Below are 20926 nucleotides of genomic sequence, written 5' to 3' on the forward strand. Positions count from 1 at the left end.
ACACTAGTTCCCACCCATGTAATTGAGCATTGCATGGCACATCCAACATACTGTTTTACTTTAGTCCATGACTCGCTTACCTTCAGGGTCATACGTCACATGAAAACCAAAATAATTCCAAACGCCAGATCTGAATGTTGCAAGTAGAGCTTAACTTCTGTCTTGCTAGCTTGCCCTGCGCTCTTCCTTCTGACAATGCTGTCTGTGTTGAGCGCTCAGTGGATCTGCGCTTGACAGTGCAGCCTAGGCGGAGTAGTCGAACGCAGATTCACTGAGCGCTCAACACAGACAGCATCGTCAGAAGGAAAGTTGATAAAATAAATTACAAATGTTGTATTGTTCGATACATATACGTACCGAACCGAAAGCACTGTATCGAACGGTTCAATATCGATACGAATATCGTTGCACCCCTAATATATATATATATATATTTTTTTTTATTTATTTATTTATTTTTAAATATGTTTTTTTTAATTTTTAAATATTATTATTTATATATATAATATATATTATTATTTTTAAATATATCTATATAGTTTCATAGTTATTGACAGTGCAGTGTGTAAACATTCTCACAACAGATTAGAGAGAGACAGTGAACTGATCATCTTTAGTTTTATAAGGCAAGCTGACAAAACACTTTATCAACACAAACGATTAAACAAATCAAGCCCATTTATACATTTTACAATACAATTTTTCTGTACAGTGATAACTACAGAATAATCTGACAGAATACCAAAAATCTGTCTCCTTTGTCGATTTTATCTTTGCAGGAAAAGATAAAATCCTGTGACAGCCTGATGTAACCTGTCCAGTGAGTGTAATCACTAAATGTTTTGGATTAACTTCTTAAAAACATGGAAGTCAGCTTGCAGTCAAAAAAACAAAACAAAATAGGACATGTAACATTTGATATTAATTGCAACCCATTCAAACTTCATTTTAATCAATTTGTAATATAAAACCAGAAGACTCAGGTCTCGAGCGAGCTGGTTTTATTTGGAGCTGGTTCCAGGACGGGCTGCTCCAGGGTTTCCTTTAGCCTCGGGAGTTTTAATCACACTCAGCGGCTTGTGGAGGGAGGAGCTGGCCTTCTGGGTCACCTCCTGCTCAATCTTGTTCCTGATGGCAACCTCTAGACCCTTCAGCAGAGTTGGAGACAAGTTAAAGCGGGTCAAGCTCAGACCTGTACTCACTGTTAAATTCCTCTGATTTCCTGTCACTTGTCCTCCTCACCTTCTTCAGCTTCTGCTGCTGAACCACTTGAGCCTTCTTCGGTGCTATGATCCTCCCTTTATAACAGAAAGTGTCACAAACATCAACTTTCCTTTTTCAGATACTCTGAAGGTTCGTCCATCAGATGGAGCTCAAGCGCTTTTTGGTATACCCTGCAAAAACTACAGTCTGTATATGAAAGATGGATGTAGCCACCATGACATCACAGCAGTTAATGAATTTAGTGAATTATGAGCTGAATGTTTGTTATCACCATCTTTTGAAATCATTTGTGACATGTGTTCACTCACGTGTCATTCAAAAGGCCGGCAAGCTTACAGCATACTGTGTTTTATCTTCATTTGTGACTCTAATTGAGGTCATATTTTAAAATGTTCATTATGTATTAGTTAAGACTTTAATAAAGACACGTCAGAAAACAGTTTAAGCTTCCTCAGAAAGTTCACTTCAAGTTGCTCCTCATGGTTTACAGTTTTCCTTGATATCAAATTTAAGTCTGTAAGTTTACACTTCTCTCGCTCCCAAGTGCTGACATTTTGTCACATTTTCATAAAAAACAGGAAACTTGGGAGACTTTTTTTAACAATATTAATTCTGATTGGATCACATCCAAACTTGTCCCGCCTTTCTGCACAAGTTCATCAGTTCAGAGTTTCTGTGACAACTAAATACTCCTTAAGACACACATATTTCCGAGTTATGCCTTCCTGCAGCCGTTTCTTTTATATATATGTATATAAATATATATATGTGTGTGCGTGCGTGCGTATATCTATCTATATATATCTCTATCTATCTCTCTCTCTCCCTATATATATATATTGCACCTGTGGCATTTTAACTATGCTGTTTATTCATTGTAGACTGTACTATTTCTATTCTTTATTCTGCTGCTGTAACACAATCATTTCCCTTGTGGCATCAATACCGTATCCATCTGTCACTAGCTTGCTTACAAAGGCATGAAGCTAATTTGATGTTTCTGTTTTACTCTCGACCCCCTTATTTTTTTTATTTGTACTTATTTATTTTTGTGTGCTTTTGAAAGGCTTTAGTGGGTTACTGGTTTCATTGCTGTTTAAATATTCGTGCTGGACAGACTGTCCACATGTTTGAGGTAAATAATCTGAAACGTGCTCAGCTGTTTACAGGCGGGTCACATGGTGGAGCTGCTGACCGACTAAAAATACTTCACACGTTATTGTTATTATTTTTAATCATCGGGCTTCATAAGGGAAAGAAATCAGAGCCATACCTCCTTTCTTCGGGCCTTTCTGTTTGCTCTGTTGTTGTTTTTTGGATCCTGGACGCTGAGCTTTAAACTTCTGCGAACCCTGAGCCATTTTTGCTTCCTTCCGTTTTTTCTTCTTTGCATAAAAAGGTGCTTTATAGCCTTCTTTTTGTCATTAGCGCCACCTGCTGGTTAATCAGCTTACAGCTGTTTAGTACAGCCTTGGAAATGAAGTTCAGCGCTGCATTAGAATCACACGAACACTTTCATAAACTTAAGTCTAAACCTACTTTGTCCCTTTTAAACTTAATTTACTTGATATTCAAGTATCTTCTTGCAAATAAGATAAGTATAACTTTGTTTATCCCGAGGGAAATTCTTTTGTCATATGATATGCTCAAAGCAGCAGGAGAGACAGAGGAACAGATGAATAAGATATACAATAAGAATAGCAGTATACAGTAATATACAGTAGGATAGTGCAAAATATAGTATCAAATAACTCTAACAAAGTAACAATATAACTATATCCTGGAGAATAAATAACTTAACTATCAGTGCAGGCGATTCTAGAAGGTGACATAGTATTGTGCAATTGAATAAAAGGGAGTAGCAGCATATGATGGGGAGATGAAACAAATATTCAATAAGGTACTGTTGGGTGATATTGCACGGTCTGAAAAGGAACAGAATAACATTGGTATTAGTCTCAGGAAAATCACCTACAGAGTGAGGAAGAGTTGTACAGTCTTATTGCCACCGGTACAAAGGATTTACTGTGGCGATCAGTTCTGCATTTCGGGGCGATGAGTCTTTTGATGCATTTTGCAAATGACTGCACAGTCTGTGCTGTCCGGCTGGCAGTGACAAAGCTGTAGAGCAACTTAAACCTTGATTCAGGTGGATTTCTATGTAATAATGTGATATTTTCATTGTAACCTTTAACAACGCTTTAATTCAGCTGTTAGAAAATATGTGGCCATTTGTGCTTACCTTATTTAAGCGATTCCATGACCAACCATTTCTTCTTTTTAAATCACTCCTTAGTGGTTTTGTGTCATTAGCATTGTTATCCTTTTTAAAGGTCCAGTACTTTAGGGACAGGTGGAACCAGTCTTATTTTACACCTCTGACATCTGCTATCGCTATTCCAAGTTCAAAAGAGTCCTTGAAGCCATAAACGGTAGTGGATGCTCACTGAGCCTGGCAAGAGATTTAAAAAATAAACCTAGCACAAAAACTAAGGATATTTGTGTTTTGTTGATGATTTCTTTGTTGTGGCAGGAAGGGACCAACACAACCACAGTGACTGACTTGTGACAAATGCTGGTTGAACAGCGTGTGGCTGGCTGGCCATACACTCATCCACTTATTCCATTTCAAGGTTGTGGTGGAGATGGAGCTTATCCCAGGTGACACTGTGAGGGGAAAAAAAAGGTAGCACATACTGGACAGGTTGCCAGGCCCTCACAGCTAACACAAAGAAAAGAGAGCCATAGTCTGTTCAGTCCACATCTACAGACGGTTTAGAATCACCAGTTAACTTAAACACTTGAAGGAAGCGTTTAAGTTAACTTGAGTTTGAACATAGACGTCTTGCTGTGAGGTGGAATTGTTAACTCCTGTCCCTCTAGGACTGCCATCCCAGCAATTTTATCCCATGTCCCCCAATCTGCCAAATTTCACAGAACAATCTGCAGAAAAATCCTGCAGCCACTGGTGTCACTGGTGGTGGCAGGCACCACAAGTGGGTGTACACATTTGACCTGCATGGGAGGCCTGCTAACAAAAAGGCCTCAGTTTCCCAGTGAACATATGACAAAGACCAAGTATTTGGGAATGAAATGCTCTGGAGAGAGAAATCAAACCCACGCATGTTCAAAACAGGAACCTTGTTGTGAGGTGATAGTAGCCCGCTCATCGGCACCTCTGAGGCCAAAGACTTGGTTACTTTTTATGTCATCTGTCATGTATTCACAATTTTGCTCAATAAATGACAAAAAGGCAAATTCTACTTGTGCATTTTTGCTGTGGTTTTACTTCTTTCCTTTATTGATGTGAAAGAGAAATCTCTTAATTTATGACTGCACTTTACAGCATTATATTCATATACGTAAATATATAAAAAAAAAAAATAAAACCCAGTTCAGAACACTTTCCACATGTTACAAAATCAAACCCAGACCAGGTGATTATCAAGAACAACAACAACAACAACATACTTGCACTTAAAGAGGCCATCTGAACAACACTCCCTCCATGGTAAATGCAGACTGCACCAATCGCTTTATAATGCATACACATCTGCTATGATTAATCGAATCAACTTGGAAAGTACGAGACAGGCGGCGCTGGATTTTGGCACCTCATTATTATCCATGTTTTGGCCTTTTTGGAAGGAGAGGACTGCGTTATCTCTTTTTAAAATACGACATTATATTGCTGCTGCTGCTTAAAAAGCATTAATCCATAATACAGAAATACAGTACTGTGCAAAAGTCACCCCTCATTTCTTTATATCTCGCTAAGAAATTGGAAATAACTGCACCAATTTATGAAAACATGGTAACAAATATGTAAGTATATAAGATAAAAAAAACACTTTCTGCTGTAGACACTTCTACAGACCGGCCTTTTCTTCTTTTGTCCACTTTCCTCAAATTTTTTAAGAACTCAGAGCACTCCATGCTGAGATATGCAAAATTTTTGGCTAATAGCTATTCGGGAATCACATTGCTTGGGCAAATATACCATTTTACTATTTTATGTAGCAGCCAATGTCCCAAGAAGAACTTTGAAAGACCTTTAGAAAGCCTACAGAACTATTACTCAAGACCACTTAAAATAAAATAAAATAAAAAAACAAAACAAGAAAATGTGGCTTATTAGAAGTGAAATATAAAGAAATGAGGGAGAACTCGAGACATCTGCAAGGTATTGTAATTCAACTGCAACCTAAAATAACAGACGAGCCTGAATCTAGGCTACTTTGGCAAACTAAAAGCACCGCCACAAATTAATTGTCACTTAGCGTTCAAGATACAAACGAGTGAAAATTGTAATCCATATTTCTTTTCATCAACCTTGTCAATCTGCTCTGCTGCAGGCTGGCGCATTAAGTGCTTGTGTTCATGCATTTCAGTGTTCGAGTCCGTGCAGGCAGACGGAGAGGTAGTGCGTATGGTTGAGGAGGCCTCCCCAGTGTGGTGCTCTAATGGCCTAGTCACTAGGAATCACAATGAAATCATGAAATAAACCAACAAACCACAGCAGAACAGTTATAATCATGACCTACAGACAAACAAAAATCTTGTACCTCTTAAACAGAAATGACAGGCGGCGCATCTAACGGGCCATAAAATTGCTACATATGTCAGGAAAATTGTCTAAAATCCCCCCCTCCCCAAAAAAAGCATGAAGTCTTTAACTTTACAAAACGAAAGAAATTTTTTAACACTTGCGTGTGACCTACCAGCATCTTTGTGAGTTGAGGTTTGATGGGTGAGAGAGGTGATGATTGATGAGGAAGAAAGTGAAGAAATGAGCTTACATTACAGCATATTTTAAGATATAGACAATAGACACTGTCGTAATTATTGATGTTAAGCTTTTTGTTTTGTTTTTTTAAAATGATGTTTTCTCAGAACCTCCCTGTGGTCCTGTAGAGTAGAGAAGTTGTGTAGTAGACAGTCAATGTGTGAGGTGGTGGTGCCTGTGGCCAGACCTCTGACATCTCTCTAATCGAGTCAGTAAATGCATTTACATGCACATTACCATGCTGGTCTAGAGCACTGCTTTTCAACCTTGATGTTAGTCATAACCCTGCGTAATTACAGTATCGCGTTTCCGCTCATTTATGCATCAGCTGAGCCATCTCAGCAGTTTCCGGCCATTTACACTGATACTGACTGACGCACATAGGAATACAATCACGTTTCATGTGTGTTTATATGCACACATTTCACCATTATATGAGTGTGCAGGTAAATCCACTCACTCACAAAAGAGTGGTGACACTGTGTGTAGGAGTGGGATAGCATTTTCTGACACAGAGCATAAAAATCAAAATGCTGTCCGTGTTTTTAGGGCGTCTTTAACAAGGTTTTGTTCTTTCTGCACGAGGCAGAAACGTTTGAATAGGCATAAAACACGCCGCCAACAGGCAAGTCTGAGATTTCAACATGCCATCGGGCTTTGCATTTTCAAATGAAACAAAAATGTTACCATTCAATTGCTATGGCCGAGTTTCAGGTAATATACAAGGAAAACCACAAAACAAAAAACCAGACTGCGACGCAGTGCAAGCTGTGAATTTTGAAAATCATATTTTCCTTCAGGAATTTCTGCTACTTTTCACAATCTGAAGTATGTGCAAAGGACTCCTCTGCACATCTGCAGAGGAGCCATTAGGCCTGTGATTGAACAAAGACGTAGGCTAGATCTAATAAAGCCTGAAAACAGAGTGAAGAGATGGTTCAGAGGTCTGGTTTCCTCTGAGAGCACTTGAATTACAATATGCTGAAAGGTTATTAAAGGATTTTTTGTCTAATAACCACAAAAAAATATTACTGCCTGCCTCAGCCTTTAAGCACTCTGGCAACACGATATGAACTCTGTTGAAGGACAGAGCGAGGGGACTACTGCCTTACATCAGTAAGCCACAATCAGGCTGCACCTGTAAGGCAGCAAACAGTGTGGACCTGGTGACTTTCAGTAAATGATTAGGTGTCAGCACGCAGATAAGAGACGTCTGGGATGTTTCTACGAAGCCTCTCGCAACGACAAATGCACCGTAAGCTCGCAGGCCAGGTGGCAAAAATTCAGTGCATTCAAATCACGATACAAGACCTCAAACACAGGCTTGCATCAATCAGTCTGCCTAACGATGCTGGATTTATCAGTTAGTAAGTTGGCAACTAACTTGAAGGACGGTCCAAATATTGGGTGTAAAATTTCAACTAGTATTTTGTGTGAAAATGCTTTATTTTCTGTTATAAATGCACACATATTGTTACAATGCTGGATGCTCATAAAGGGATTTCTTAAAGGTCTTCCATGGACAGGAGCTAAAATGGCTTGTTTCAGATGGCATATGAACTGGAGGATAATTAAAATAAACAAGAACTATTTTTAACTGTGAATCATTCAAATCTACTCTACTAGAGCCCAAGAATAAAAATATGGAAAAAAGCATAATAGGTTCCCTTTAAACAACTGCTATATTGTTAGGATATTCATTCTTTTCCTGTACAAATAGTTTCAGCACTAGACGAGTTTGGCATTTCCTACTATTATGAAATTCATTTTTCCTTTATAGTCCTGTTCTTTCATCAGGATAGAGAAAAGAAACTCAGGGGCCAGAAATGTCAAACAATAACTTCTGAGAAAAAAAACAAAACCTTTGTGTACTTCTTGATATCGACCTGCTTTCAGTCGCTCGCGGCACAGATTTCGGCGAGTCGCGAGCATGTCTGGGAGTTTATGAGGAGGGATTAGTCCAAGCGGTCGAAACACATTCGAAGGTGAGCGCAAAGGCAAGAAGTGGCTGAGTGTCTGACGTCCGGCCCCAAACGAAAACAACATTTATACGACTTAAATGTTACATTCTCATTGGTGGTGGCGTAAAAGTACATAACGCAGAAGATGCCCTCCATCATAAAGGAGTAGTTCATGCCCCCACAAAAAGAGACAGTCAGCTCCTACTCACCCCCACATTAAATTTGTGAGTCTCTCAGGTTTGTATGGCCCAACTAGTTAGTCTGAAATCTAAGACTTCACCTTTAGACTAAGTTTTGTGTCTCTGACACTTTGAAACGCCATCACGATGTCAATACTGGAGGGCTTTAAAACTGCATTGATTTGTTTTCCACACTTTAGTGGCAAAACAAACTAACAACACACAAAATAACAGCGATATTAAAAGAGTATTTTGGTATTTATTTGGCAGTTAAGAGCAGCTTGACATAAAGGCAGAGATGTGGGTGTATGACACGCAACAAAGGACTGAACACTGGAGATTTCACTCACATGGTTTGGAATATAATCATTAGGCTGCTTAACCCAATGTTAAAACAAGCCATCAAGGCGGATGTGTCAGCAAAGCGGTTTGTTATGATGACACTGTGGTCACAGAGCAACCTAACCATTAGCTTGGAGTCAAATCAAAGCAACTATCTCTTTCTTCTACTTGTCAGCTGTGTCCGTCTGCTGCGTCACGCAGAGCAGGAAGTGTGAGAGCAAAAATCCTTTTTTGTGCAGCTTTTCGTGTGTTGAGGCTGATGTAGTTAAACGCACCATCTGGAGAGAGATTCGTTTCTAAGCAGGAAAGCTGACATCGAAAAATTATTTTAAAGTCTTGACTGATGTGCACACAAGCCAACAACTAAACCTTAATTTTGAGGCAAACTACTCCTTTAACTCCTATTTTTTTTTTTTAATGATTCTTCCTTACAGAGAAGGGTAACAGGCAGCCCAAAGTGCTGACCAGCCTCCAAACTCCCCGGGTCTAAATTTGATCGAGCGGCCGCGGGATGCATCAGAAAGAGACCGATCTGGACCCGTTTCTGCAGGTGGTTTTAATGCTGTGGCTGATCAGTTTATACAAGTCTATTACGAGAGTACATGTGTGGTATGATACAGTATAACTGGGAAGAGCAAAACACAAATAAGGAGTGAGGTATAAAAGTAGCCATGTGACGTTAAAGGCTTCAGCTGACTAGCGTGACCGATCGTTCAATTATTTTGACACACAAAATTCTTCCATATTAAGACTATGAGCTAAAAATGTGAATTTGTCTATTACAAAAAAGTTCCTACACTGAGCAAAAGAAATGAAATGTTAATATAACATTTTTAGATGCGAAATGTATTTTTTACATAACCGCTTATTTGGATGAAAAAGCGGCGCGTTTCACGAGCGGGGGTTAGTTTCTACATATGTACACACTACCAGCAAGGATATATATATTTACAAGTAGGTAGCAGCATTTTAGAAACCACGACTTGTTTCAAATTAAAGAACCAGTCGTGCTATTTAGGCTTTCGTTTTATTCTTTAAGTTGTTACAATGTGACTTTCGTAAGGTCGCATATAGGTTTGTTTGCCAAATTGAATTTCTGGGTTCGAGTCCAGCTGAGCTTTTTTTTTTTTTTGTTGGTACAGAAGCCATTTGGAAAGAGAGAGAGGCTGAAAGAGACAATGACAGATGCAATGGAAAGCTTTGGAGGTGAAAGGTAAAGACAGAACAGGGATTTAAAAGAAAGGGGAGACCGCACGTGTGTGGCTACTCGACTCCCTGCAGTGAGACTCTATGTAGCTGTGTATGTGGAAAAGTGACAAACAAGATTTTTCTTTTCCCCTGTGTGCACCACTGAATGCAACAGTGACTGTGTATTGAACAAAATTCAATTAGAAATACAACTGTGCGGCGTCTGTGATGATGAGAAAGTGTCTCTTAGTGTGACGTAAACGTGCAGTGGTGCGCACGGACCAGCAGGAGGAGCCGAGTGGCTCTAGAGGGCAGTGAGGCGGCCGGTGAGCGCCGCCTGGAGCTCAGAGGGGAGGAAGACTCCCAGCTCTGTGATGATGCCCCCTGTGATGAGCTGGTGAGGGGTCACGTCGAAGGCCGGGTTCCACACTTCGATACCTGCAGGAAGCGGCCGGGAATGAGGTGTTAGTCACACAACACAATTCACAGGTTATTATAATGCAAGTGCACTAACGTGTAAGCTAGCTGTACTGAACACAATATTGAGAATTAAAACCCAGTTGAACGGTCTGACACTGAGCCCAAAGTGCTCCTTGTCAGTTGTTTAAACATTGATTTAAACAACAAGATGAAGATTGATTAAAAAAAAAAACAACAAACTATCATCAATATGAATAATCATGTGTTGCAATCTGTTGCTGTGATGAAAAAAGTCTCGCCATATTGAAGATGTGAAGATTCCCGAGTCAAAAAGAGGCTTGAATAACTTTAAGACTATGTCTGAAATAATGTGCCTTAATGTGAGTTTTCGAACACTGTCTGCACACTTAGGATTAAATTATCATTAAATACTGCCAAGCAAAACAGACGCCCAAAAAGCTTAAAGTTTGACATCTTTTCCACTCGAAAAGACCCGAATCAGTCTTACTTATGTACAAAAACTATAAGTAGGTCATAATAAAACATACTCTTATTTACAGTTGCTGTTACTGCATTTTTGTCCCGGTCAGAAGCAGAATCATTTTAAAAATGTACGTTTGTGTTAGGTTTTCCGTCTTTTCCTGTTAATACAAACTGAAAGTGGGTAAGCGATGACTGAGTGGACGCTGAGTGGACTGCCCTCTTGTTTTTAAACTAAACATCATGGTTTTAAATGAAACGTGTTCATATTTCTCAGTACACTGGATTAAAATGGAGGCTGTGCTCTATATTTACCTGTCGCCGGGGTAAATCATAGTATCGGAGCTCCACTGATAATAGCTTTCTTTCCCTAATCGCGCTACAATCAGGATGAACATACTCAGAGTTGATTTAACTAAGTCTGATCAGCCTTTCTGGATATTCAGAGTCTTCCACAGTTAGACTCAGAGTTTGTTGACCCTGCTTTCTGTCTCGGGTTTATTATTCCTTCAAACAGCAGCAGGACTACACCCCGCACTGCTCGTTACGCATTTCTTTACTGTGGTAAAGGAATGTTTAACGACTGCAACAGTGTGGTTCTAGTACACCAAAACCTTAACTAAAGGTTAATTCATAATTATTAAAGTCTGTGGGGAAAGTTAAAGAGTGGAAAAAACGAATGTGCAAGCACACATCCTCGTCCCCGGGGGCCTGTGTACTCATTAATTCAGCACAATTACTGTGATGTCACTGGGTACCTAGAGATTAAATGACTCAACTAAGCTCTCACAAACTCAACTAAAATACATTTTCAAGGTTTGATCCGACAGACTCAGACTCAGGTCCAAAGGGCTGCAAGTCAGACTCAAACCTGGGCTTCAGCCGTAAGGTATATGGGCACTTGAGCTCAGTAGGGCTGCTCTGAGCACTCCAAAGTGCATAGCATTAATATATTTACTAATAATCCAGGCTTTAGTTTGCCCTCACACATTTCCACTGTGTTTCTGTCCAAGCACAGGCCATTTCCACACATGAACTTTGGCCAGCTTTGCACAGTTGTTCTTTCTGTAATGCAGCGCAGAGCAGTAAACAGTCTGCTTCAGATGCATGCGGTTCAGCTGAAAGGAGCTCCCCATGTAGAGGCAGCTAGACACATGACACCCACTCACTAGCACTGAATGCGCAGGACTGTTAGCTCCATAATTTGTTCAGCAGCACATGACATCACACAGACTTTGTACTGGAGAGCTGAGAGGTTAAAAACCAGTTAAAGTCCCACCTGAATGCGTCTGACATTTGCGGTGTCACGTACACCTCTGTGGGCGGTGGTGCATGTGTGAAAATGACTCTGTTCTGTTATCTCTATCATGCCACTGACTACTAAAGACGCATAAATGGCCTGCAAGAAAGTTCAAGAAAGAAAACCTGGCGAGAAAATAAAAAGGACGATGACAGAAGAACTTTGTGTGCACATTAGTGGCCACAGGGCGCCTCTGTGCAGGACATATGAGCTAACAGCCTCCTTCACTCTGGCACTTACGTTTCATGTGATGCCAATTTAACTCTGAGTGTGTTCGGTGCTTAAGCCTCTGGGCTGACTTTGGAACTGGGCCAAGCTCATCTCCTCTCCAACCTTGATGCTTTCCTGTCGATACTCTACCGAGCTCGCGCTTATTTAAGTGCTTTCTCTGCACAGACATCCCTCACGCCTTACCTGGGGCAGCGATGGGAACCCCGTTTATAGAAGTGAGTTCCTCGGGGGGGGCGCACTTCGATGATGATGTCCCTCCCGCTCTCCAGGCTCAGGTCACACGACGTGCTGGGTGCCGCCACATAGAAAGGTATCCCATGGTGCTTAGCGGCGATGGCCAGCTGGTACGTGCCGACCTTGTTGGCTGTGTCACCATTAGCAACCACCCTGTCTGCACCCACCACCACAGCTGAGGGAGAAAACAGCAGAAAGGAAGTCTTAAGAAAAAAAAAAAAACGTGAGGTTTTAGTGAAGTGAAGGAGACGTGATGGGACACAAACACACACCTGTGATGTCCATCTCCCTCATGGTGAGAGCTGCCATGCTGTCTGTTATAAGCGTGGCAGGGATTCCCTCCGCTACAGCCTCGTACGCCGTCAGTCTGGACCCCTGGTTGTACGGCCTCGTCTCTGTGCAGTACACGCGCTTCAGCCTGCCCAGCGCGTGGAGGCTTCTCACCACGCCTACACACAGACTCGTATCAGTTACAGTGCTCTTAAATATTTCAACAACCACCTTCTTTTCTCATTCAGAGCCAGCGCTCCAGTCTCACCCAGCGCCGTCCCGTATCCAGCTGTGGCCAGCGAGCCGGTGTTGCAGTGTGTGAGGATGGTCACCGAGTCCCTGGGGACGCCAGAAAGGATGTGCTGAGCTCCATAGTTACCGATCTTCCTGTTGTCATTGACGTCACGCTCCAGCATGTCTTCGATCCAGGCAATTACACTGCAGGAGGGGGGCCACGAGAGGTGGGAATTGAGAAGAGGATATATGTCTGCCACTGTGGGCTCAATGTGTCCATCATATCTGCAGGAGCAATACGGCTTTGTGTTTCTGTTTGTCATGACTTTGCTTTCTCCGCTTTTCTCATACACAATCTTTTTCTTCATGCTGTTCCTTCTCTTTTTCTGCCATAGCTGTGCCACATCTCCCTCATTTTCTCTCACTTTCTTACATTATTCTTGCTGAACAGTCTCGATTCCTACCTTGCAGACACGCATTATCAAGTAAACACTTGCACAAGTTTTTTTTGGAGACTGGCCCACAATTCAAACCACACCAAGTTTAAAGTAACATAAATCTTCCATGGTTACCTGCTAGGTCTTTCACTCCACCACTACAGTGTTTCTCTTTAGCCCAACTTATTCTCAGATGAATGGACGGGTTCTTATATAGAGGTTTTCTACTGTACACCTTATACAAATATGCCTCATTCACCCAGTCACACAATCACTTTTCTATGCTTAAGTGCTTTGTATCTAACATTCACACTCAGAGAGTAACTTGGGGTTAGTACCTTGCCTAAGGATATGTGGCATGCAGGGATCAAACTACTATCCTCTCCATTAGTGGGTGACCTGCTCTACCTGACCAGGTCTCTGAGCTACAGTCACCCCAAGCAATGTGACTCACTGCTTTGTAATGGAAATCTAACATATTTATTTAACACGTGGGAAGGGAGCTAGTCACCTTTTCAGTTTCCTCAGTCTTTAAAGGGACACTTGGTTTGGACAGGGCTCGAATGACTCGTAAGTCAGTGTTCCAAGTGGCTTAACGAACAAACCTCTGAAAATGTTCAGGTAAAAAGTGCAAAAAGGAGTGAAAAAGCAGCCAATGTCCAAAGAGACCATTTGACTCCTTGAAAGCAAATTATAACGAGCGTGCTGCACAATACCAGCTTAAAGGTCAATTCAAATACCTGTTAAAAAAGTGCCTGTTTTCAACAAATTCCTTTGAGTGGATGCTAACGACTGACATGGCGTTACTTTGATCCCTGACCTAAAAACGGTGACGAAGACGAGGGCCCCCTTATGTTCAGCCCACTGACACGAAAGTCAGGAAAACATTCAATCACTGATAAGCATAGAGGCCAGTGACTGATGAACTGAAACACTTGCTTCTTAACTGGAACAGTTACCATGAAATGCATGTATTGGTGCAACCGCAGTAAATATCGATTCATGCTTTGGCACCAGCATTTTCTTCTTTTAACTCTACGTAGCTTTCTGCACAAAATTTAAGTGAATCGCTGCCTTGAGGCCGGGGTTACTGTAAAGTAGATCACTCCCTTCTGTCAAAAACAAGCTGCATCATCTGCCCCTGACAGACATTATCCACCTAGACTGAACGTTTTCCGTCAGCAAGAAACACCAATGCCTTTCACATGTGTTCTTTTCCACTTGTCTGAAAATAAAAACGAATCAAATTGCTATTCAATCACTATTTAACAAGTGAACCCTGTAAAAATTACCACTTGATAATTTGGTTTTAACACTAATAAGTTGCAAAAATGTACACTATTGATGCTTTCCAATTTTCACTTCACAACTGATCCGATAGCTTCCGCAACTTCTTCAGCAAGACACCTGCAGCTGGTGTTAAATGAGGAAGTGTTACAGCAGCAACTAACTCGGGAGACACCATTCAGGAGGAAAACTGAAGAGCCGAGATGATTTCATGTAACAGAACAAGTTCATACAGAGCAAACAACTGAAAAGCTGACAGTAGAGCCTGACCGATATATCGGTGTGGCTGACACTAGCTTTACTTTTTCATTTATTTTTTGTATTCTCATTTAACCCTTCTGAGGTAAAAGAGAAAACTATTTGCTAGGGCTGTGCGATATGACCAAAATCTCATATCCCGATATAAAACATCTATCGTCTGATAACGATATAAATCACAAAAAATTTTATATTTTCTGTAAATTCTGTGAATCTCAGGTAGGTGAAGTGTTTCCAGCTGGGCGTCATGTACCTGCAGTCGAGTGTTTTAACCGATGCATGAAACGATACATTTTTAGACATAAGTTGTAACGGCCGCCGTTTTCTTTGTGAGTATTTATTACACCGCGTGCTGCGGGGAAAGCCTGTTCTAACGTTTGAGTCTAAAGTTTATTTTTTTACCACCCGACGACTCTTCTTTTTTTTTTTTGCTTCTCATTCGTCAATACTCTGCATACTTTTTCACGTGATTCCGTTTATTTTGAAAATTCTCAACAGGATCTTGAGCTTTATTGTGAAAGGTTTATGTGGAAAATAAACAAGCGGACATGCGATGGTGTTACCGTCGTTGTTGCTAACGACAACCCATAAAAACAGGCGCTTGTCTGTCTGTAGTGTGGTTATATTAAATATAAGAGAAAGAGAGAACTTTAAGAAATTAATATAGCCACTACAGTGACCATCAAAACGATGAAAAAAATATTGCCGTAAACAGTTTATTTTGCGACACCACGAAACAAACGATAGCATAAAATGAAACGATAGACGTTTTTATATCGTCATCCGATATATATCTTTATATCGAACAGCCCTACTATTTGCGGATATGCTAGTATCGACGTTTATGATGGCCAATAAATGAAAATGGAAAAAGTAAAGAACAGACAAGAAAAACGCCATTCAATCATGTTATGAGCATTGATGCTGCATAGTTTATCTACCAGAGGAAACTCTTTGATCCGAGCAGTCGGGCTGAGTGTAAACGAGTAATTCATGATTTGCTGTGGCAAAAAAAAGATTATTGCTGAACAGCACCGATATATTAAGACTCATAAATAAGTACACATAAAAAAAAGTGAAGTGTGTTTGTTACGCATGTCTGAATTAAGAAAATCTCACCTGATGTCAGATATCGCCAAATATTAATATCAGTCAATATCAGTTGGCAATTTTCCTTCTCCATTCAACAGCATAAAGTCTGTGAATCCTTTAGAAAAATGAACGTTTTTAAAATGCAAATGTTTTTTTATTCCTGATGAAACTTTTACAAAGCCAGCTATTCACAGTTTGAACCATTCTTTAGCAGATGTGCAAATCACAGAGTGAAGGCATGTGTCCACATAGCTCTGCATTTCCAGCAAGTTACCCACTACTTTATGCAAAACAAGGAAATCTGCAAATCTTTGAATCATTGTTAGGACCCAAAGACCACGTGGCTTATTTCCCGCCTCAAATGTTGGAAAGAAGGTAACTGGATGTCTTTAGGAGTTTTTTTGTCTTTGTTTTGTTGAAGACGTTTTAGAACTGAAGAAACGTCTTGGATAAGAAGCGTAACTTTCAGAGAGTCCCAGGTCATAAACCCCTAGTGGGGTCTGTCCTGTTTGGAGGCGTTTCTAGGAGCCGTTAACCCAATCTTGGTCACACGAGTCATTGCATGAGCCAAGGTGGTTTGGGTAATTACCATCACCGTGGCCGACGACTAAAACCTCTGAGATATTGCCCCACCCCGCCATTGTGCGAGCTATTGAGGTCACATAAGGCGAGGTGTGGGTGCGAGTTCAAAATACCTGGGATTTCAGGAATCCACTGTATGTCATGAGAGCCTACACAGACACATCCATCAATCCATTTTCTGCAACTTTTCCCGGACCCGAAGACGGCACTCCACCTTTTTTAGGGTTTGGCGGTGCCAATTCTCATTCTTTGCTTGTCACTCTCAGCTGGAAAATGCCCCAGTGTAAGCTGGAGGTCATCATTTAATGAAAGCAGAAGACCCACAAAAATGAAAATTCTCTCCATAAAAGTTAAATGGCGTCAGTGTCCAACTCGAACCAAGACCGACTTACTGCGAACAACATGAACCAAGCTCTCACTGTGTGCCTAACAGCAGGCCACAAACCCCAAACCGGTCTGGTGGAAACTACTGAAAATCTGTAAAACTAGTCAATGTCCATCTCAAATAAAGATAACTTCAACAACTGCATGGAGTATTTGTGATACCAAATGATTTCAAAAAATACATTTGTCCATTATGAGAAAGTTTTCAGTTAAGCTGCCATGTTGATTTGGGTTTGAAATCATAAACCAGACCACACAAAGCGTTTCTCCGATCAGGTGAACTCTTTATAAGCCTGTAGAAGATCTAGAACATCTGTCAGTCATCGACTATCTAACTGATTGTCCATCACGTGGCCAATGCCGGGGAACGGAGTAATCTCTCTCATGACATAACACCAGTCCAAGGGAAGTACCAGAACTCATGATATGTTGCAGACAAGAATAATATTAACACAAACCATTGATTCTGTAATACAATCCAAGCAAGATGTCCAAGATACAATTAAAACAAATATCCTTAAAAAGGGAAAAGGCTGGAATGTCTTTTTTTCCATAGCATTTTTGTGCTTCTGTGTGTGGCTAACAGGGACATGGTTAACTTGTTAATCCACCTCCATAATGCAAACACCGTGATCCAAAAAAATCCAGAAGTGAGCTACCAGTGCTGGTAAGACAGAAACCCTGTGAGTTTATTTTTCACTTAAAGCATGAAGACAAAGGCCGGCGTGAGAGCCGTTTGCGTAAACAAAGAAGAATGATCTATCCAGCTGTAATTAGGGACTAAAAGTGGATTTACATCAGCTGAACAGATACTGAGAAGATTCACCTGATTATTTACATTTTTTTTTGGTTCAACCAGTTTTTTTAGTCCGTTTTTGAGTGTAAAAAAGCTCCCCTGCATGTCCTCCACTTGTCTTTTACTCGCAAACGCACACACCGTGAAACAAAAAGTTCAGGAGATGAGACGAGCGAGAGTCTCTGCAAACGTGTTTACATTAAGTTCTAATTTAAAAATCAAACACGCAAAGTCAACAGACAAACACCGCCCGACGTTTCACTGTAGCTGCTCCTCACATTCATTTTAAATAGCACAGAAGGTATGTGCATCTCATATGTCAGCCACATGTGGAGACTCTGACATCAAAGGGAATAATAATAACAGTGTTGCTTTAATGCATTAGCGAAGAAAACATGCTTTAAAAAATAAAATTAATTTAAAATCACTCGAACCACCAGCAACCCACGAGATCACTGCCCATTGGTCCAACACCTCAAAGAGAGAGGGAACTCCTTAAGAGCCCCTGCAAACCTTCAAAGAAACAATGCAGTACCGGTATATACTGCTATACAGACATCATCCCCCACTCCTGTTGTGCACTTCATCCTGCTCATCTTTACTGGCACACTGCTGCGTTTTCTGACCCCAAACCACCATCAGTAGACCAGGAAGTAATGTGAAACTATCATCAAAAATGTGGATCAGCAGCATGCATGTGAATCGCTGATCATAACAGCAGAAATGTATCAATTACTCCACAGAGAGGTTTTTTTAAGGTAGATTAGAAGTTGAGAAACCAGCCAAAGATTTTGGTTGGGATTGATCAGTGTAAGGTGGCCTACAGGTCCCGGAGTAACAGACGTGCAGGACCCGAAGAAGAATACTGTCTGTTATCCGATTAATTAAATGTGACTCCATTGATTTTACAAAACATATCAAACATAACCAACAAACCGCAAATTGTTGTCTACCTTTCTCTGAGCTGCTCAGAGTTCTTCTCCATACTCTCATTCTCTGCAAACTCCATCAGCTCGCGGGCGGCGCGGCCCATGTTGACGGCGGTGGGCCTCGCTGAGGTCAGGTGACACAGAGACTCCCTGATGAAGGTCACAGGGTCGTCACCTCCGGCGCCTGCCCGCAACTCCACGGCCAAGCTGAGACAGCCAACGATGGCGATGGCCGGAGCCCCGCGCACCTGGAGGAGAAAAGGAAGAGGACAGTAGTGTTCATCATCATCATCATCATCATCATCATCATCATCAGTTTTAAAGAGGACGATCAATGTTTTTCCAGCACAAAGCTGGAAGTGGGTGAACACAGAGCCAAAAGTTGTCACGACACCTTTGATTAAAATGATCTCATCTCCGTTACTGGAGACATTTCTCTCACTACCATTAGACTTTATTAACATGACATCACCCCTCTGCTTATGGCACATTCCTTCACTCTGACACACACACACACACACACACACAAAACACACACACACACAAAGGATCAAACAAACAGCTAGTGAGTGTGTGTGCAACTCGAAAGACAAAAGGTCTAGTGTCTTCTTGGCTCTTATAATAACAACAATAATAATTATAATAATAAACACCTTAAAATGCTCCAGCTGTTACAGAACTTGAGCGTCTTACATGTATGTGAACACTCAGGTATTTCAGGATTTCAGGTGTGGAGACAAACTGGAGCTGGAGGTGTCACCGAGTGCAGCACAAAACCAAAAAACGCGAACAAAAAAAAAAAAAAAAACCCTGGCAAAGGTCATTAATAATTCATCAATAATCTCTCCCAAAGAAAGGAGGAGGAGGAAGAGAGGGGGGAAGGCATATTTCATGGCTGGGTGGCTCAGTGAGCGCAGACACCCAGTTTTATCGCGCTTACACATGATGTGAAAACTATAAATAACGGATGGTTTAAAGGTAGGTGAGACGATGCTGCAGGTAGGTCCAAAAACAAAAATACAGGCCGACGGCGGCGAGCACATGTATGTGTGCCTGCACGCATGCAGCGGTGAGAGCACAAAAGACCCGACACATACAAAACACAACACAAAAAACCCCACACATGCATGACGGGAATGAATGCACATGCAGCAGGCGTGCAGGGCAGGCTGGGGGAGCGGGTGAAAGGAGAAGGTTTGGAGAAAGGGGAGAAGAAGAACCCCGTACCTTCATGGACTTGATGGCCTCGTAAGCGTCCTGCACCGAGCGGATGTCATCGTAAACGGTCTGGTGTGGCAGCAGCAGCTGGTTGAGGATCTGCAGAGACCCGGTCCGGTAGCGGATCGCTTCTAGCGTCATGACCGAGCAACGAGGCAGGATAGCGGGAAGGGGGTGAGGGGGAATAACGCGGATGGACCGGTTGCCGGCGGGTGCGCGCACACGCACTCACTCACTCACTCACACTTACACACATATACACACACTAACACACTCTCACACACACTCGTTCTCCCTCTCTGAGCTGATCCACGCTGAAGTGACCGCGGCCTGGCTGTCGGCAGTCCCGTCGCAAAGAGGAGGAAAGTGTAGCGGGAGGATGAGGAGGTGCGAGTGGGACGGAGGAAGGAGAGGAGAAGGTGGTGTGCTGTCTGCTGTATGGGAGGATGAAAGGGAGAGGAGTGAGAGAAGGGCTGGAAACCTTCACACACACACACACACACACTGACAGACGAGCAGGAAGGCAGACACGGAACCACGTGTTCATCCGAGCAGGAAGCCTTCGCCTCGGTGTCCACGCCCACTAAAGTCTCGCGGGGTTGTCCAATTTCTTTAAGGCTCCCCTCTTATGCCTCTGTGCGCCATCCCTTCCCCCAACATTTTCCTCTTATTTTTGTCTTTCCCCCCATCTTTTGTCTCGGGAAATTTCACACTCACGCACGTTATTAGCATAACACCAAAGAACCACGAGCTTCCCCCAACAACAGCAGACTCCTTCTGCAAAGACAAGTCTATTTTTGTCCCAAGATTTTATTGTTTCTGTCTTCTGGCGACACCTCCTCCCACCAAGCACCGCATGCTCTGTGTGCAGTAATCACTGCAAAAACCAATCCAATATGTTACCGGAGTAGATTTCAATGGGGGATCCTCTCAACGGGACTGTGGGGGCGATGCCTGTTAAACACAGTGCAGATATATATATAATCAAGATTATTATAAATGGAAAAACAAAAACCGGTTAACTGAAATAAAAATATAAACTGGACTTTTGCTTAAAAGGGAAAACCAACAAAAGTGACTTGTGAAGTTTGATT

General features: G+C 41.7%; 2 protein-coding genes across 3 annotated transcripts; both read right to left on the reverse strand.

The window, feature by feature from the left end:
* Positions 1-601: 601 nt before the first annotated feature.
* cunh19orf53 (chromosome unknown C19orf53 homolog) lies at positions 602-9125 on the reverse strand. Of its 2 annotated transcripts, XM_040004383.1 has the most exons (5): positions 9119-9125; positions 6758-6761; positions 2498-2590; positions 1243-1298; positions 602-1148 (listed from the first exon to the last, which is right to left on the reverse strand). In XM_040004383.1, the coding sequence occupies exons 3-5, from the start codon at positions 2583-2585 to the stop codon at positions 1002-1004; spliced, it is 291 nt and encodes a 96-aa protein (XP_039860317.1). In that variant the 5' UTR covers positions 2586-2590; positions 6758-6761; positions 9119-9125; the 3' UTR covers positions 602-1001. The 2 variants fall into 2 exon arrangements, with proteins under 2 accessions (XP_039860317.1, XP_039860318.1); XM_040004384.1 differs by lacking the exon at positions 6758-6761 and having other exon boundaries at positions 9119-9124.
* On the reverse strand, positions 6094-20657 carry mri1 (methylthioribose-1-phosphate isomerase 1). Its single transcript, XM_040004380.1, is given in 7 exon segments — positions 6094-10118; positions 12295-12343; positions 12345-12520; positions 12618-12794; positions 12884-13053; positions 18639-18862; positions 19842-20657. Coding segments are annotated over 7 exon segments (1062 nt in total). The 5' UTR covers positions 19974-20657; the 3' UTR covers positions 6094-9984.
* Positions 20658-20926: the final 269 nt, after the last annotated feature.

Source organism: Simochromis diagramma, unplaced genomic scaffold (genome assembly GCF_900408965.1).
Source record: "Simochromis diagramma unplaced genomic scaffold, fSimDia1.1 OVJJ01000487.1, whole genome shotgun sequence".
NCBI lineage: Eukaryota > Metazoa > Chordata > Actinopteri > Cichliformes > Cichlidae > Simochromis > Simochromis diagramma.

What these genes read in the sequence shown, in the direction of transcription:
- cunh19orf53 (XM_040004383.1), bottom strand. Translation starts at nt 2,585, where the DNA reads ATGGCTCAGGGTTCGCAGAAGTTTAAAGCTCAGCGTCCAGGATCCAAA. An exon ending in GAAAGGCCCGAAGAAAGGAG is followed by an intron (nt 1,299 to 2,497) that starts GTATGGCTCTGA and finishes TCTGTTATAAAG; the next exon opens with GGAGGATCATAGCACCGAAG. An exon ending in AGCAGCAGAAGCTGAAGAAG is followed by an intron (nt 1,149 to 1,242) that starts GTGAGGAGGACA and finishes ACTCTGCTGAAG; the next exon opens with GGTCTAGAGGTTGCCATCAG.